This window comes from Mirounga leonina, unplaced genomic scaffold, assembly GCF_011800145.1.
Source record: "Mirounga leonina isolate KUSES-001 unplaced genomic scaffold, KU_Mleo_1.0 Mir_115, whole genome shotgun sequence".
Classification (NCBI taxonomy): domain Eukaryota; kingdom Metazoa; phylum Chordata; class Mammalia; order Carnivora; family Phocidae; genus Mirounga; species Mirounga leonina.
Genome location: NW_023270268.1, coordinates 86,356,282 through 86,374,336, shown reverse-complemented (window position 1 = coordinate 86,374,336; position 18,055 = coordinate 86,356,282). Strand labels below are relative to the sequence as shown.

The 18,055-nt window shown below is 37.5% G+C and overlaps 1 protein-coding gene across 1 annotated transcript in view; it reads right to left on the bottom strand.

The window, feature by feature from the left end:
• Positions 1-18,055, bottom strand: part of SNX4 (sorting nexin 4) — a 73,920-nt gene that overhangs the window by 32,830 nt on the left and 23,035 nt on the right. The window contains exons 6-7 of the mRNA XM_034999977.1: positions 11,751-11,806; positions 7,046-7,118 (exon numbers count right to left, since the gene is read on the bottom strand). Coding sequence (XP_034855868.1) covers positions 7,046-7,118; positions 11,751-11,806 — 129 coding nt within the window. The remainder of the gene's footprint in view (positions 1-7,045; positions 7,119-11,750; positions 11,807-18,055) is intronic.

Sequence of the window (18,055 nt, the reverse complement as noted above, 5' to 3'; positions counted from 1 at the left end):
CTATGGCTGCTTTCATAGCAGAGCTGAATAGATTTTACAGGGATCATATGGCCCAAAAGGCTGAAAATATTTACTATCTGGCCTTCAGTAAAAGTCTGCCCATCCCTGCACTAGACTCAGGACAAAGCTCATAGTCTTCATTCTGCTTGAAACATTCCAGAGTTGTCCCCAGACCTCTCAACTAATTTCTCTAAGGATGTTATTTCCCAATTATTTTTTGAGTCTAAAGAGAGTGTCAAAGGTTGTTTGCTTTTTTTTTTTTTTAAGATTTTATTTATTTATTTGACAGAGAGAGAGAGCACAAGTAGGCAGAGTGGCAGGCAGAGGGAGAGGGAGAAGCAGGCTCCTCACTGAGCAAGGAGCCCGATGTGGGACTCAATCCCAGGACCCTGGGATCATGACCTGAGCCAAAGGCAGACACTTAACCGACTGAGCCACCTAGGCGTCCCAGTTGTTTGCTTTTTTTAAAGTTGTTCCATCATCAAGTAAGTTTGGGAGATAATAAAATTTAACACTTTTCTTTTCCACAGGACTTTTTAGACCTTTAACAACATATATGAATCATGCCTATTTAAGAGAGATATGGTTTGCACTAGAAAACATCATACAGAACTGGCATTCCAGAGAATATGAAATGGAAAATGCCACTCTAGACCACTAACTTTCCTAGATCTTTGTACTTTAAAGATCAAATCTCCTCTTGAAAGCTGAGCATTTTATCACCCACTAAGATATTAAGTATGAAAGAGGGAGAATACTTTTTAACCACGTAAGAACAGAAACTACAAGCAACTTAAGTACAAAATGCAGATCCAAAATAAATGTTCAAAGACAAAGTTTGGGGGTGCCCGGGTGGCTCAGTCAGTTAAGCATCTGCCTTTGGCTCAGGTCATGATCTCAGGGTCCTGGGATCGAGTCCTGAGCTGGGGTCCCCACTCAGTGGGGAGTCTGCTTCTCCCTCTCCTCCTACCCTTCCCCCCTGCTCATGCTCGCTCTCTCTCAAATAAATAAAATCTTAAAAAAGAAAAAGACAAAGTTTGTAAATCCCAAGGACTTAAAAGCTTGTTTCTTTGAAGTATGTCACTCCTGGGAGCTGGTACAAAAGGATCTTCTACCATAATAATTAGAACTCTGAAAAATAATTTGACCCACAGAACATGCCCAAAAGAGGTAAGAGTCTTCCTATACCAAAAAGGTGAGCAACCACAGGAGGAACTACCTACCCATGAACTAGACCACAGACACTCAGCACTCGTTATGAGACCAATGTTTCTGGTATCAGCTATTCATGGAAACAAATGGATCTAGCCAACTAAAACACAAAATGACTTGTACCTAGATCATTAAGCAGTGAAAAAGAAGATGAGGCAAAGAAAAACTATAACCAAAAATTATTATTTCTAGAGAAAAGGAAAAGCAAAAATGGCAGAGAAATAAAACAGAAATGATAAAACCTAAAACCAAATTAATTCATTGGTCATTGGTAATCAAGAATACTGGTGCCAGGGAAAAGGGGCTGTATCCAACGATTTAGTTCCGACTGCTATTCAATTTCCTTTCTATTGAGAAGTCTTTCCTTTTGAAAACTGATCATCTGACAACTGACAGGGAAAGTGTGATACCTAGCAAATTCTATGACAGCAGAAGAAATGTGACAGACTCATCCATCATTCTACACAGCTCAGAATCATTTGGAACTGTAAGAATGCCTTTTCTAACAAATAATGCAATATACTTTAAGAAAAAAAAAAAAGAAGAAGATAGCAGGAGGGGAAGAATGAAGGGGGGAAATCGGAGGGGGAGACGAACCATGAGAGACTATGGACTCTGAAAAACAAACTGAGGGTTCTAGAGGGGAAGGGGGTGGGAGGATGGGTTAGCCTGGTGATGGGTATTAAAGAGGGCACTTACTTCATGGAGCACTGGGTGTTATACGCAAATAATGAATCATGGAACACTACATCAAAAACTAATGATGAAATGTATGGTGATTAACATAACAATAAACAAATTTAAAAAAAGAACGCCTTTTCTATCCTCATTGAAGTAGTAGCTGATTTAATGCTAAAAAAGACAGTTTCAGGACTTTCTATTAGATGATCTTATTTTGAAAATCTAGACATGCATAGTTTTTCTTTTCTTTTGAACTATTTCCTAAGGATTCAAAGATTATGAGATTTAACTATTGATACTTACTGCCACAGTGGTTCCCAAACGAGCTGCATGTAATACTTTATACTGCACCATCACTAAATATTTCAGAACGCCAGAGATTACCATCCTTAGGACAAACATGTCAAGTAGTATCTTAATAATTATAATTTACAGTATCTGCAAAGTTAAATGTTCCCCCCTCCCTTTTATTTTTTTTAGAAGAGACCCCCTTCCTCTATTTTTTTTTTTAAGATTTTATTTATTTATTTGAGAGAGACACAGCGAGAGAGAGAGAGAGAGAGAGAGAGAGAGAGAGAGCACAGGAGGGGGAGGGGCAGAGGGAGAGGGAGAAACAGGCTTCCCACGGAGCAGGGAACCTGTTGCAGCTTGAGCCGAAGGCAGACGCTTAACAACTGAGCCACCCAGGTGCACCTCCCCCCTCCCTTTTAAATTTGATTTCTCCCTAAAGAGGCAGCATATACTGTAGTAGGAAATATGGGATCTGCAGTCAGACAAATGTGAGTTCAAATTCCAGCTCCTTCTTACTTTAGGGTTTGACTTTGGAGATTTATTAAGCCACTTCAAGCCTTGTTATTATATCTTTCAATATGGAAATGACCTTCATCATATAACTTTGTGAGGATTAGATGAGATGACATTTGTTAAGGGTCCTGGCAATAAGGAGGATGACTCAATGAAAATCAGTTTTCTTCTTGCGCAATCTACTTGAATTCATGTGCTCTGTCAATATACCATTTGTAGGTAGTTAAGAGCATGGGCTCTCAAGTCGGGCAAAAGTGGAAATTCTGGCTCCACACATCTATTATCGTGTGGTCTCAGACAAATTATTTAATTTCACTTAGTACATTTCCTTTGCCTCTGTTCCTAATCTACAAATGAGGACAGTAACAGTACTATCTTTAAAGAGCTATTGTGGGAACTTGATAAGAATATTATATATGCTTGAGCACTGGTTGATATACAGATCAATATTATTTTTCCATTGTTACTTATTTTTCTTTTTAAAGATTTATTTATTTATTTACCTGACAGAGAGAGAGACAGCGAGAGAGGGAACACAAGCAGGGGGAGTGGGAGAGGGAGAAGCAGGCTTCCCGCTGAGCAGGGAGCCCGATGCAGGGCTCTATCCCAGGACCCTGGGATCATGACCTGAGCTGAAGGCAGACACTTAAGGACTGAGCCACCCAGGTGCCCCCTTTCCGTTGTTATTTACAAGACAGAAATTATTTCATCTGAGTCTCATAATTCTATGAATAAGGCACCTTCATATAACAAATATTTATTCAGTACCTACTATGTGCCAGGCAGATATTCCCATTTTTTTAGCTAGATTTGTCTGAAGGACCCAATAAATGGCAGAGACACAGTCCAAAGCCAGCTCCTCTCAGTCCAAGGCCACCCACTCTTTCTGGTTGTTCTATTTTGATAAATATTTAACTCTTTAACCAATCTAAAACTTTTTTGCCTTTTCTACTTTCAAAAGAATTCTCCTTGATAGAAAAGATGGTCAAATAATTCTATTTTCCTTCATCTGTTAAGAATTCATCCTCTGTCTCAAAAATAAAATACAATAATTAAATAAAAGAATTCATCCTCTGTCTCAAACAGCGTCTAAGCCTTCTTCTCTTGACATTCTGACTGTTACAAAAAGGCCCTTCCTGTGGTGCGTTGGGACTTTAAGCTTTCATTTTTACTTTTCTGTTACTGTCCATGATTAAATAGCCTTTCTCCCAATTTTAGAAAAATCAAAATTTTAGCTAATCAGAAAGCATCCTGTATCGTTCACTGGCTTTTCTCTTATTTATTCACTCAGAATTTCAATTTGATTCACAGATCAAGTGCTGCCTTTCCTTTCAAGAGCTCAAGCTATCTTTAATGTCATTAAAGTTTCTGAAGCCTGTTTTCATAAAGTTAAGGATGGGGTGCCTGGCTGGCTCAGTCAGTAAAGCATTTGAGTCTTGATGCCACATTGGGTGTAGAGATTACTTAAAATAAAATCGTAGGGATGCCTGGGTCAGTCGGTTAAGCGTCTGCCTTCGGCTCAGGTCATGATCTCAGGATCCTGGGATCGAGCCGCGCGTCAGGCTCCCTGCTCAGCGGGGAGTCTGCTTCTCCCTCTGCCCCTCTCCCCCCTCGTGTGTGCTCTTTCTCTCTAATAAAAAAATAAAATCTTTAAATAAATAAATAAATAGAATCTTGAGCAAAAAACAAACAAACAAAAAGCTTGGGATAAATATCTATACCCAGAATTCTCTTACTTATGTATTACAAATTCTTTGATGACAAGGTTGTTTTCTTTAAAGGTTCTTTTCACATATACATTACTAACCAGTTCTCCCTGGTTGGTTATAATTAAATTCAAGAAGCAATTTATCTTAACTATAGAGAACAAACTGATGATTACCACAGGGGAGGTGAGTGGGGTATGGGTGAAACAGGAGATGGGGATTAAGGAAAGCATTTGTTGTGATGAGCACTGGGAATTGTTGAATCACTATATTATACACCTGAAACTAACATGACACTGTAGGCTAACTATACTGGAATTTAAAATAAAAGAAGCAATTTCTGTTTTTTCAGATTTTTCTTAAACATAAAAATGTCAGCATATACATTCATTTGTTCCTTCATTCAATGTATTATAATATATAGTGAGTGTCTATGAGTTGGACATTATTCCAGGGATTTAGCAACGAGAAAACAAACCTGCTCTTGTGGAGCTCGCATGTACTAGTAGGGGAGCTCATTAACAAATTAGAACACGATGTCAGACAGTGTTGCTATAAAGACAACAGCAATGACAGAATATGACAGAGAAATGACAGAAAATGATAGAAAATTGCATCTTATTTTATATAAGATGCCCAGGAAAGATTTCTCTAAGGGAGGCATTTGAGATGAGAAATGAATGACAAAAGAGAATAGGCCAAGAGAGGTTCTTGAAGGTGGGGCATGTGGGAAAAGTGATACGGGCATGAGGAAGAGCAAATAAAAGTCCTAGGGCAGAAACAAATTTGATATGGTTAAATTTTGCCATAATCTTTAAAGGTTATTAAATATTAATCACATTTAAAAATACACTTTCAGCAGAAAACAACACATAATCACTATGGTTATCTTGCCTTGTGACAATTTTACTTGTTTTTTATGAAAGCATCATGTATACCTTCCTTCAGGCTAAATGATCTGTAATAGTCTCACAGCAATGACAATTACGTCTCCCTCCTTTAGGTCTCACTTAAATTTATTACCTATACTTCACAGATTTTCTGAGTGTTTAACCATTACATTCTGCTCAATTCACACTCATCTCGGAGATTTCTGATAAATCCGATTCTAGCTGTTTTTCTGCTTTGTTCTTTAGTTTTCTTCTGGGTCTGAAAGGCTGTTTGAGAACTTCTCAATACCTGGGGTTAGTCATGTGAGTGTACAATTATGTACCTCTGCCTACTCGAACTCCCAGAACTGTTAACCTTCCTGCTAAATAAGGCTTTCTACTGTGTTCCCCACCCTTCCCTTTGGTTGAAGGCCTTTAAAAAGGATACAGCTTTCACAATCAACCAGACCTCTAATTTAAATCGATTCTCCAAGGTTTCTAGCATAAAAGACAAAGCTATATGAATTACTCTTCCAGTCTTCTGGGGTGTCTCTGTCCCCCTTACCCCCAACTTTCCACAAGAACTGTTGTCTAATTACCTTATCAATCCACAGCTTCCCAATACCCAGTTCTTGACTCTAGCCTACTAATTCTCACAGATACCTTTTCTTTTATTAGAAAGTATCTCATAATTTATTTAGGGAGTCTAATGGTACTCTGAATGGTTAAACAGAAGACTGGGCCAATATAAAGATATTCAAAAGGATTTTTTTCTCTTATTTTATTTTTTTATACTTTTTATCATAGAAATCTTCAGTCATACAATAAGTAGGGAACAGTAGAACATACTTCCATTTCCCAACACCTACCTTCAACAATTATTACATGGCCAATCTAGTTACATCTAAAACTGCCCCCACTTTCCACTCCTCACCAGTAGATGCTCTCATTCAAACAAATCCCAGATAATGTATTTCAAGAGGATTCCAATCACTCTAAGTTGTGATCCTAGACCTGGCATCCCAGTATCTTTCAGTCTTTTTTTTTTTAAAGATTTTATTTACTTATTAGAGAGACAGAGAACATGAGCTGGGGGAGGAGCAGAGGGAAAGGGAGAAACAGACTCCCCACTGAGCAGGAAGCCAATGCAGGGTTCAATCCCAGGACTCCAGGATCATGACCCGAGCTGAAGGCAGACTCTTAACCAACTGAGCTACCCAGGTACCCCTTTCAAAGTCTCTAGTACAGCCAAGTTCTAAGGGTTCCATGTCTACCAGAGCCCAACCATATGGCTAAGTTCAGTGATTATGCCTCAATTTCTAATTTCTTTTGTCATGGCAGACTATTACCCCAAACAAGTTTATTTAGGAGAATTTAAGAGCACAGGCACAGGATAGCCCAACATATATAAACTATTTCACTATTTAAAAAAAAACAAAAAACCTTGAAAGTACAAGGATATCACTGCATGTAGATCTAAACTCCCACACTTACTTAATTATATTCCAACACTGAAAGGATTAGGCCTTTGACAAGATGTCAAAACAACCATATACAAACTACAGAGAAAACAACAGGCTAAAAACCTTCAAGTTGTTTATGCAAGAAAACATTTCACATTTTTAAAAAAAATGCAGTTTGGATGAGGAACAGGCCAAATCTGAATGCAAAAACCAGCTATTCATCATAAACACCATCCATTATTTAAAAACGTGATCAGGCGAGAAGCACTTCCTTATGAATGTGTGTCACAAAGCCCTGGGGACCACTTACAGCTCTGACTCGAAGAAGATGTGAGATGACAGACTGCAGCTCATCACTGTAGTGTTTCAGTTCAGTAAATCTCCTGAAACAGGACAGAAAGAAAACATCATTGTTTTCTCATGAAAGCAAGTCAAAAACTGAAAGACAAAACAGCAGTTCCTGAGAACAACAAAACTGATTCTACTTAACTATATGCTGGCTTTATGTACACACCAATACAAATTCAAAAAACTTTAAAATAAAACCACCATATTTTCTTTTGATCTTTTTAAAGATAAGGAAAGATGTCATACTTCATAATTTTTACTGTGAAACTGAGATAGAGATAAAATTTGTTTGTCTGAAAAGTTCCTTGAAAAAATTCCTGGCGCTAAACTCATGGTCTTGAACCTCAATCTTCATGCTGCTCAGTAATCTTTGTTTCCCTAATCTAATAACCACCATTCTGCATAAAGATGTGAAACTTCTGATACCACCACCTGTCGCTCTCCAACCAAGCTTCACACATTAAACACAGCCATTAGTAGGATCTCCTGCCAGTAAACACATCTACCTCTATTATTTCTTCCTTCCCTCGAGGACCCTTCTTCCCATCAATACTCTAGATTCTACCCCAGCTATACCCCATATTCCTATTTTCTAACTTCCACTCTCTGCAAGCTCCTTCTCATTAGCATATCAATTAACTCTCCTATATTAAAATACATACACACATTCCCTTGACAACACACCCAACTGCTAACACACCCTCATACCCACGCCTCTCACGGGCACACTTTGACAAGGCATTCTCTCAAGCAACCACCACCTCCCATTCACCGTGCAGCCCCCTGCAATCTAGTTTTGCCTCCAGCACCAGAGTATAGAAATGCTCCAGACAAACACACTAATTATTCTCATGTTGCTAAAATCCAATGACATCCTTTAGTCCTCATCTTTCTTGGTCCTTTCAGCAGTGTAACAGCTGACCTCACCCTCCTCAAAAATTTGTTCCCTTGACACCAGTTTCATTTTCTCATGATTTTCCTTTTACTCTCTGGTTTTGCCTGAAGTCTCTTTTGCAGTATACATTTCCTTCACCCACCTGTTACACCTCCAACTTTAGCGTGCAAAGAACCTCTAAAGTGCTTGTTAGAAACGCTACCAAGGGCCTCTCAGTAGGAGAGGGGTGTGAACAAGCAAAACTGTACACAGAGACCTTAGTGGGACTCAGAAAGCTGAAGGTTTAACAAGCCCAACCCACAGGATTCAGATGCTACTAATCCTCTGATTACACTTTGGAAAACACCCTCAAAGAGTTGGCACTCCTTGGGGTCCAATCCTGGGTCCTCAACCATCTTAATAATCAATCTTTCAATCGAAACACTCTATGTGACTTATCATTCACAAAGCTTCACAATTATAATGTATATGCTACTGAATTCCAAATTTCCACCTCCTGCCCAAATCTCTCTCCTAATAAACACCAGATCTATAACACCAACTGACTAGCAGACATTTCTACTTGCTTCCATACCCAAAGCTCAACTTATCTTCCCCTATCCCTCCCAAATCTCTCTTCCTTGTATTCCCTAGCACTCTAAAGAATGAAACCTGGGTGCCACCTGTATTTTCTGCCCCCCTCTTTCACCCCCATTCATTCTACTAATCTCTTGGTCTACCTCCTAAATATTGCCCAAATATTGTCTAAATATTGCCACATAAAAGTAGAAGACTCGAGGTCCATCTCCAAACTGCTCTTTAACAGTCTAGTTTGAAGAAACATATCTTATTTTATTTATTTATTTATTTTTAGTAATCTCTACACGGAACATGGAGCTCGAACTCACGACCACAAGATCAAGAGTCACATGCTCTTCCAACTGAGCCAGCCAGGCACCCTTTGAAGAAACATAAACATGCGTAAAGCTAGTATCATTTTGGTAATCCCTCTAAAACAATCTTTCTGGTTTTCTACATTTTAAGAAAGGACAGAATAAAAGTATCTTAATGATGTAAACTATTTTAGTAATGGTATGAATAATAATTATATATTGGGACAGCTAGACCCAGTATATACAATATATATAATATATGACATAGCTAGAACAGAGATTCTGTACGTGAAGAATCTGTTTTAACAATGAATGATATAGGGGTGCCTGGCTGGCTCAGTCGGAGGAGCATGTGACTCTTGACCTTGGGGTCATGAGATCGAATCCCATGTTTGGTGTAGAGATTACTTTAAAATAAATAAATAAATAAATCTTTAAAAAAAAAACACCAGTGAATGACATAGACAATCCTCTTATCTAGAACTTAAGGCAAATAAATTCTATTACTAATTATACATTAATTATACACTTCATAAGAACAAAAGCAAAAAACTGCTTGGTTATGTTATTGGTCATATCAAATTTAAAATTCTATAATAATATGGATATTAAATAAAATTTTACAATCCAGGAACCTGGTTAGGCCAGAAAAGGGAAGACAACATTCAATTGATAAAATTTTTCATTAAATTGAAAAACATTCAATTGAACATATATTAAAATATTAATTTAAAAACAGTCTCATCTACATGCTCCTCAAATGAATGTACATCCACCAAAGTCATAAAGCTAGCTAGCCTACTAGGTTTCTCAAAGCTTTTTTTGGAGGGTGACTTAAAATTTTAGTTCTTTACCTAGAGAACATCTCTTATATACCATGTATGTCATTATACCCTTTATAATGAAACCTCAGTAAAACCTTAAATGCATATTACTAAGTGAAAAACACCAATCTGAGAAGGCTACATACTGTCTATGACATTCTAGAAAAGGCAAAACTATGGAGATCACTGGTTGCCAGGGCTGGGAGGGAGGGATAAATAGGCAGACCACAAAGGATTTTTAGAACAGTGAAAATACTTGGGGTTTTTTGTTATTTATTTTTATTTATTTTTTTAATTTTAAGTAGGCTCCACGCCCAAAGTGGGGCTTGAACTCATGACCCCGAGATTAAGAGTCATGTGCTCTACAGACTGAGCCAACCAGGCGCCCCAGGACAGTGAAAATATTTTGTATGATACTATCATAATGAATATGTGTCATTATAAATTCGTCAAAACCCATACAATATGCAACACCAAGAGAGAACCCTGATGTAATGTCTTTGGGTGATAATAGTGTGGTCAATATACATTAATCAATTGTAACAAATGTACCATTCTGGTGGGGGATGTTAATAGTGGGGGTGACTGTGCATGTGTGGGGGCAGAGGGTATATATGGGACCTCTGTGCTATCCATTCCATTTTTCTGTAAAACTAAAACTCCTCTCAAAAGTCTATTAAGGGGCACCTGGGTGGCTCAGTTGGTTAAGCATCTGTCTTCGGCTTGGGTCATGATCTCAGGGTCCTGGGATCAAGTCCCACATCAGGCTCCCTGCTCAGCAGGGAGTCTGCTTCTCCCTCGCCCTCTCCCTCTGCCCCTACCCCTGCTCATGCTCTTGCTCTCTCAAATAAATAAATAAAATATTTTTTAAATAAATAAATAAGGCTGGGGCGCCTGGGTGGCTCAGTCAGTTAAGCGGCTGCCTTCGGCTCAGGTCATGATCCCAGAGTCCTGGGATCGAGCCCTGCATCAGGCTCCCTGCTCAGCGGAGAGCCTGCTTCTCCCTCTCCCTCTGCCTGCCGCTCTGCCTACTTGTGCTCTCTCTCTCTCTGTTAAATAAATACATTAAAATCTTTTAAGAAAAAAATTAAATAAATAAATAAATAAGACTATTAAAAAAAAAACCCTCAATGGTTACCATCACAATTTCCTGATCACCAAAATTTTAAATATTTATTTATATTTTATATTCAAAATTTATTATTAAAAATCAAAGGCATTATGTTAATGTGTTATGATTTATAAAGTCAGGCATAATACGTTATCAAACTATGCAAACCTGGCATTTGGTAAGAATTTACACCACATAGAAATTAATGCTGAAGGCTTAACTAGAGAAATTCTAACGCATCTCATGAGCTTCGAAGGCAAAAATGGAAAAGCCTCATCTGCCTGAGCACCTTCCTATTTGAAAAATTTAGCTGAATCAAAGGCCAGGTAAAGCTCCATATAATGAAAAACCTGAATTATCCACCCAATTCAGAGAATGAGTAAAACCAAAATATTAAGAAATGCCTAGGTCCCAGCCTAAGGAAATTTTTTTCTGAATGCACAGGCTTCCTTTATTATAGAAATGGTCTCACAAACACCAAACTGATGTTAATGAATTAAGTGTCATATAAATACATCTCCATGAAAGTATTATACTAGTACACATTTATCAAGTTTTCTTGGCATACAAAGTAGTTTATTATTAAATATATACACAATATATAATAATCTTAACTTGAGATTTATACATATTTGACAAGCAAAGTCATATAAGAAAAATGATTTCATATGAAATTAAAAATTACTTCTCTTATTTTTCTGATTATCTTCAACAACATTTTAATAAATACTTCTAGGAAAAAGCAGTGGTTTAATTTTCTAAAACTTCAGTTACTTGCAACCTTAAACCCAATTAAGTTACCAAATCTCAAAATCAGTTTTAACTGTAAGAGGATTTCACTAAACATGAATTACTATTTAAAATAGTTAGCAAATAAAGTGCATACATTCAGAAATGAAAAATTTAATAAATTGATAGGCACCATTCAAAACAACATTGTAACTGTTATTAAAACAAAACCTTACTTGTCTGGGTTTTTCACTCTGAATGTTGCATTAAGCGCTTTTAACCTGGAGTCTGCCTGGAAAAAATAATTTGTTCACTTAATACAATTACATTTCAGGGTATAAATCTAAACAGTTTTACTTTCCCTTTAGATTTAAGATGCTCAAGTACAGTTTTCTTCATATCATTTGTGTCAAACACATAAACATATCTAAAAAAAAAAGAAACCTTAGTAATTATTTTTGAAAACACTACAAAAACAATGTTTTAATAAATTAAACTGAATACATGGCATTCAATGGCACCAAAGTAAAACAATTATAAACATCAACACACTAATAGATATATATACATAGCTCTGCATTATCACAAGTCAGAATAGGTCACGGGAAAAAAGTAGTTTACCTTTCTCTAAATCAAGAAAAACAATGATAAACTAAATAAAACGACCGCTCTGAAGCATATGCATTACTGCATATGCAGCTGGTTCCCAGATGGAATCCAAACCAAATGTACACTGTTTTTTTCACTGTCATGATCAGTATTTTAAAAAAGAAGTATGGAAATACCTGTACTAAATATTACACACTAAAGTAAAACGAAATGACATTAAATTAGTTTCTATCTAGCTGTCAGAAAATGTTACAACGTTTTAACTACCTTTTTTTTTAACTTTTTAACTATTTTTACTCATTCTAAATAATTGCTCTCAAAGGAGGAACAGAGGGATCAGCACTGAACAATAATTGAATTCTATAAAATTTATACTTCAATATATCCAAATCCTATCCTAGGTTCTCACAAAAACAAAAAACAACAAAAACAAAAACAAAACAAAACACTGAATTATTTCTGACCAGGCACAGAAACTACAGAGTTCATAAAAGGTGGCTAAATCATGGGCGCCTGGGTGGCTCAGTTGGTTAAGCGACTGCCTTCGGCTCAGGTCATGACCCTGGAGTCCCAGGATTGAGTCCCGCATCGGGCTCCCTGCTCAGTGGGGAGTCTGCTTCTCCCTCTGACCCTCCCCCCTCTCATGTGCTCTCTCTCTCTCATTCTCTCTCTCAAATAAATAAATAAAATCTTTAAAAAAAAAAAGGTGGCTAAATCAGGAATTAATTTTATAATGTAGTCTGAAACTTGCAATCAGCTTGAAAATTGTATATTACTCCAATTTCCAACCCATAATTACATATACTCCCAAATTAACAAAACAAGACAAAACAATCCTGGGGCTCCCCAAATTACTTGGCTAAGAAAATAAAAACAAATGCAACAAATATGTTACTCCACAAACTCAGGCTCTTAGAACTTCAGACCACAAGAAATTCAAAAAGCTATCAAGACCATCTATAGAAACTTAATTTATCACTGATTTCTGGGGATCCTCTTATTTCTAGAATCAGTATTTCACGAATTCTTGACCTTTCTGACTTCTCAGGGGCAAACAAGCTAGTGCACATGAAAGTCCTTACATATAAACATTCCTATGAATTTAAGGCATATATTACTCCCTTATGTTCTTTTAATTAATTAAAATAACTAAACACCAAAGTGTTAAAGACTCTATATTCACATACAAACGTGATTCTTTAAATGAGGATGAAATTACATAAAAACTATGAGTAAAGAAGGATATTTTCATTTGTACCTTTTCTGGAATCTCAAATTCTTAACAATGCCAATTTATTTTTTACTTTTAATATCAACAATTTACCAATTTAAAAGTCATATAAAATGTTAAACATTGGGGCGCCTGGGTGGCTCAGTCGTTGGGCATCTGCCTTCAGCTCAGGTCATGATCCCAGGGTCCTGGGATCAAGCCCCGCGTCGGGCTCCCTGCTCTGTGGGAAGCCTGCTTCTCCCTCTCCCACTCCCCCTGCTTGTGTTCCCTCTCTCACTCTCGCTCTCTCTGTCAAATAAATAAATAGAATCTTTAAAAAAAAAAAAAAAAAGTTAAACATTACCATCTTAACCTTTGCTTACCCAATATCCAGTCAAGTCAGGTCCATCAGAACACCCAATTCACCATGCTCACCATTTCATGAGATTCCATAAGCAGAAAAGTTGCCTAAAATGTCCCCAAAGCCAGGGCGCCTGGGTGGCTCAGATGGTTGGGCGTCTGCCTTCGGCTCGGGTCATGATCCCAGGGTCCTGGGATCGAGTCCCGCATCGGGCTCCCTGCTCCTTGGGAGCCTGCTTCTCTCTCTCTCTCTCTGTCTCTCATGAATAAATAAATAAAATCTTAAAAAAAAAAAAAAAATGTCCCCAAAGCCAGATCTCGAAAAAAGCACCTGGACTATTCCAAACCTGACAGTTTACCAACCCTCTTTCAGATTCCCCATCAAATATCTAAAGAAGACCCTTGACCCATCACTGTTTCATACCACCTTCTTTCATCTCCTTGAAAACAGCACAACTTGACATCATTACTTGTTCCCTTGTGCCTTAGCTGTCCACTAGAATATAAGAGCCATAAAAAGGCATAATGCACATGGTGCCCCTGGGAGCTGCACATCGGTGGCTCTGGCAATACTTTCATCTCCTTTGTTCTCTGCTGTACCCCCAGTGCCTCACAAAGCTTGGCACAAGACAAACGTGCGTAAGGAAAAATAACCCCAACTATTCTCTAGCCCCATCCTACTACCTTACTTCCCATGTTCTCCTTTAGTCCCCACTTCCTCCTCTTTCCCAGCTCTTATTCCGTATTTTACTTTCCTTGTCCTGGATCTTGTCTTCCCTTGGTTATTTCATCTTCTGATTCTTCTCTTCCCCCAAATGTTGCCTAGTAAACCACCACCCAGCTTGGGCCTCTCTCTAATGTTCCTCTTCTCTGGTTCCCAGCCTGATTCCACTGCAGGCTTCCTATTCCTGTCTCAGCTCTAATGTTATCTCTTCAACCATGTGACTCAATTTACCCAGGACAGTCCTGGTTTATGCTTGTTGTCCTAGACTCATTATTAATAGTGCCCCTTTTTACTCTTGAAAGTGTCCCCATTTGGACAATAAGTTTTATGGTCACCTATCTCAAAATAATCTCTGGACAAAAAATCTCTGCTGTCATACTCTTTTAACAAAGATGACATACCTATTTTCAAGTATCTTATTTAAATGTTAATGTCTCCAGCTACTAAAATATAAGCTCCATAAGAACATGGGAGTTTATGAAGATTTTCAGCTCATCCACTACTGTCTCCATAGCACCTAAAGGAGCACCTGATACTCTGTAGGTACCCGGCATTTGGAATCACAATGGCTCTCTCCGCATTTCTGTGTAATACACAGATTAGCAGAGATTTTAAAAGTCCAGACTGGGGACACGAGCAGTCTACTCCAAGCAACAAACAGGGTTCTGGATTCCTCTGAGTTAGCGTAAATTCATTTAAGGTTTGGGTATATGGATGATACTTTCATGTAAGGAATTGAGTTAATGGGAGTTAAAACAGTATTACTTTATACTAAAGTAACTAGTTGATACGTTCATTACTCTAAACTCTTTGCTCTTTCACTAAATTGGTTAACATGAATATTTATATAAATATTCAAGACAAAAAATGCCAATATAAAGCAGTGATGAAAAGAGTTATTGCTCATGTTTATATTAAGTAGAGCACTGATAAAAAAGAAACTAGATTTTTGGGGCGCCTGGGCAGCACCTGGGTGACTCAGTCAGTTAAGTGTCGGATTCTTGGTTTTGACTCAGGTCATCATCTCAGGGTCCTGAGACTGAGCCCCACATCGGACTCCACACTCAGCATGGAGTCTGCTTGAGATTCTCTCCCTTTCCCTCTGCCCCACTCCCGCTCTCTCTCTCTCAAATAAATAAATAAAATCTTAAAAAAAAAAAAGAAACTAGATTTGTATAATTATCTTGCTGGGTATAATAATTACTCTAAAAAGACTCAAGAAAATATTAATCTAGTAGGCCAAAACTATATATTAAATTAAACAAACATGTGAAAAAAGGAAAATCAGGGGCGGCTGGGTGGCTCAGTCAGTTAAGTGTCTGTCTTTGGCTCAGGTCATGGTCTCAGGGTCCTGGGATTAAGCCCCATGTCAGGCTTCCTATTCCACAGGGAGTCTGCTTTTCCTTCTCCCTCTGCCCCTCCTCTGCTCTCTCTCTCTCAAATAAATAAAATCTTAAAAAAAAAAAAAAAAGGAAAATTAAAGTAAGCTGACATTTCAATTTGAGGGTGACAATCCAAAAGCCAAAGGCCAAAGTCAAATATTCTCTCTTTTTTTTTTTAAGTAGGCTCCACACCCAGCACAGAGCCCAATGCAGGGCCTGAACCTGAACCTACAACCCTAAGATGAAGACCTGAGCTGAGATCCAGAATTGGCCACCCAAGTGCCCCCCAATGTCAAATATCCTTATAAAATATAATATTTTAAAAATATAAATATTTGGCCTGATTCAGAACAATCTCATTTTCACAGAAATAGTTTCCAATACTTCCTTTACCAACCATTTTTACATACAATTTATAACCAAAAAGAGAGGTAATATGGGATGGTAACATGTATGTACATGAACCTTACATACATGCATGCGTGCATGTACATATGTGCAAGGTGATCTAAAAGATTCCATTTCACTGATGAAAGGACTTAAAATAAGAACCAGCCACAACAAAATAAGGAATACAGCAGGACACGAGGATTTCCAAACTCTCTTTATACATCTTATTTCTGTTCTATTTCATTAAGAGTCTGACTTTTCAAATTATTAATACTGCGCATTAAGTATTACCTTTCAAAGACCTTAGAAAAGTGAAACTGAGGTTTTACCATAAGGCAACCCAAATATGAAACATTTTAACTCTTAAATAGCACCTATACGCAAGATTCAATCCACTCAGTAAACAGCAGAGTCTATACAGATGAAGAAACTCGAGAGGTCTCTCAAGGTCACCAAAGTCATGGCCAAATACTGGGTTCAAGGACAAAGAACTGTGAACTAGTTACTAAACTAATGACTAAATCTATGACTGTTACATAAAGAGAAGTCATCAAAACAATTATGTTTTACTTTTCTCTTTTCCTTAATATTAGCTCCTAATATCTTACACTAGTTCTCAGAAAACCTATCAAAATAAAAACATTTTTTAAAGTTTTTAGTTATTTCAAATCCAACTCTAAATTAAAATTCCAATATTCTGAGTACCATAAAGTAATGAATTATAGCCAACAAAATTCTAATTTTTTCATGCAACCGGTCAATAAAATTTTTATATATGAATATCAGCTTATGACAGAATTAGATGCTTGATTATATTTTCCATGCAGAAACAAATTTTTCTCTTCCAAGTTTTTTTGTGCTAAATTTCAAATCCCTAAGTGTCAATACATAAATCTCTAGGGGGTGTTTTCAAAACTACTGTAAAGACATTCCATTCTTGTTGTCTAGACCTATTAAACTTTTGTTACTTAATTATCGTATCAATTGCTCATCAATTTATATATCCTATCAATTTACATTACATTTTTCTACTTACCTGTTCAGTATACACAAGAGAGAAAAACTTTCAAAAATTTGCCAACAACCTGTGTTTACATTACTTTTGGGGCCAACAGGGAGAGCAGATAGGAGTTAGGGTGGCCATCACACCATACCTTGCTTTTCAATTTTTAGATAACAGTTTCATTCCCAAACACAAATTATAATGACTAAATTTGAAAAGCTGTATCACTAACAGACACTAATTGAAAATGACTCATATGTCCACTCAAAGCTGACCACCATGTCCCAGTAGACAGAAGAAGCATGACACATAGCTCATCTTTTAGTCTGCTATGATTGGGAACGCCAAGCTCAATTCAGAAGTGTCTTTCATGGGGCGCCTGGGTGGCTCAGTCCTTAAGCGGCTGCCTTCAGCTCAGGTCATGATCCCAGGGTCCTGGGATGGAGCCCCGCATCGGGCTCCCTGCTCAGCGGGAAGCCTGCTTCTCCCTCTCCCACTCCCCCTGCTTGTGTTCCCTCTCTCGCTGTGTCTCTCTCTGTCAAATAAATAAATAAATATTAAAAAAAAAAAAAGAAGTGTCTTTCATATCTCATAAAAAAATGAGTAAGTATGTGGGCAAGAATGTGAGTGGCAGTGGTAAAGGCAGAGGGGGTTAAAAAAAAAAAGATGCAAAGTATATGCGCATATTGCAGGAAAAATCTATAGCTTATGTCTAAATCACTGCTTCAAAATGTTCTTTCCCTACAGAATAAAATTCATAAATATGCCCACTCTAGTCTCATTAGTAACTAAAATAAGGGAAATCCAAAGTGAATTCAGAGTGTTTCTTTGAAAACCTTACCAATGGTATTAGCAATGATATT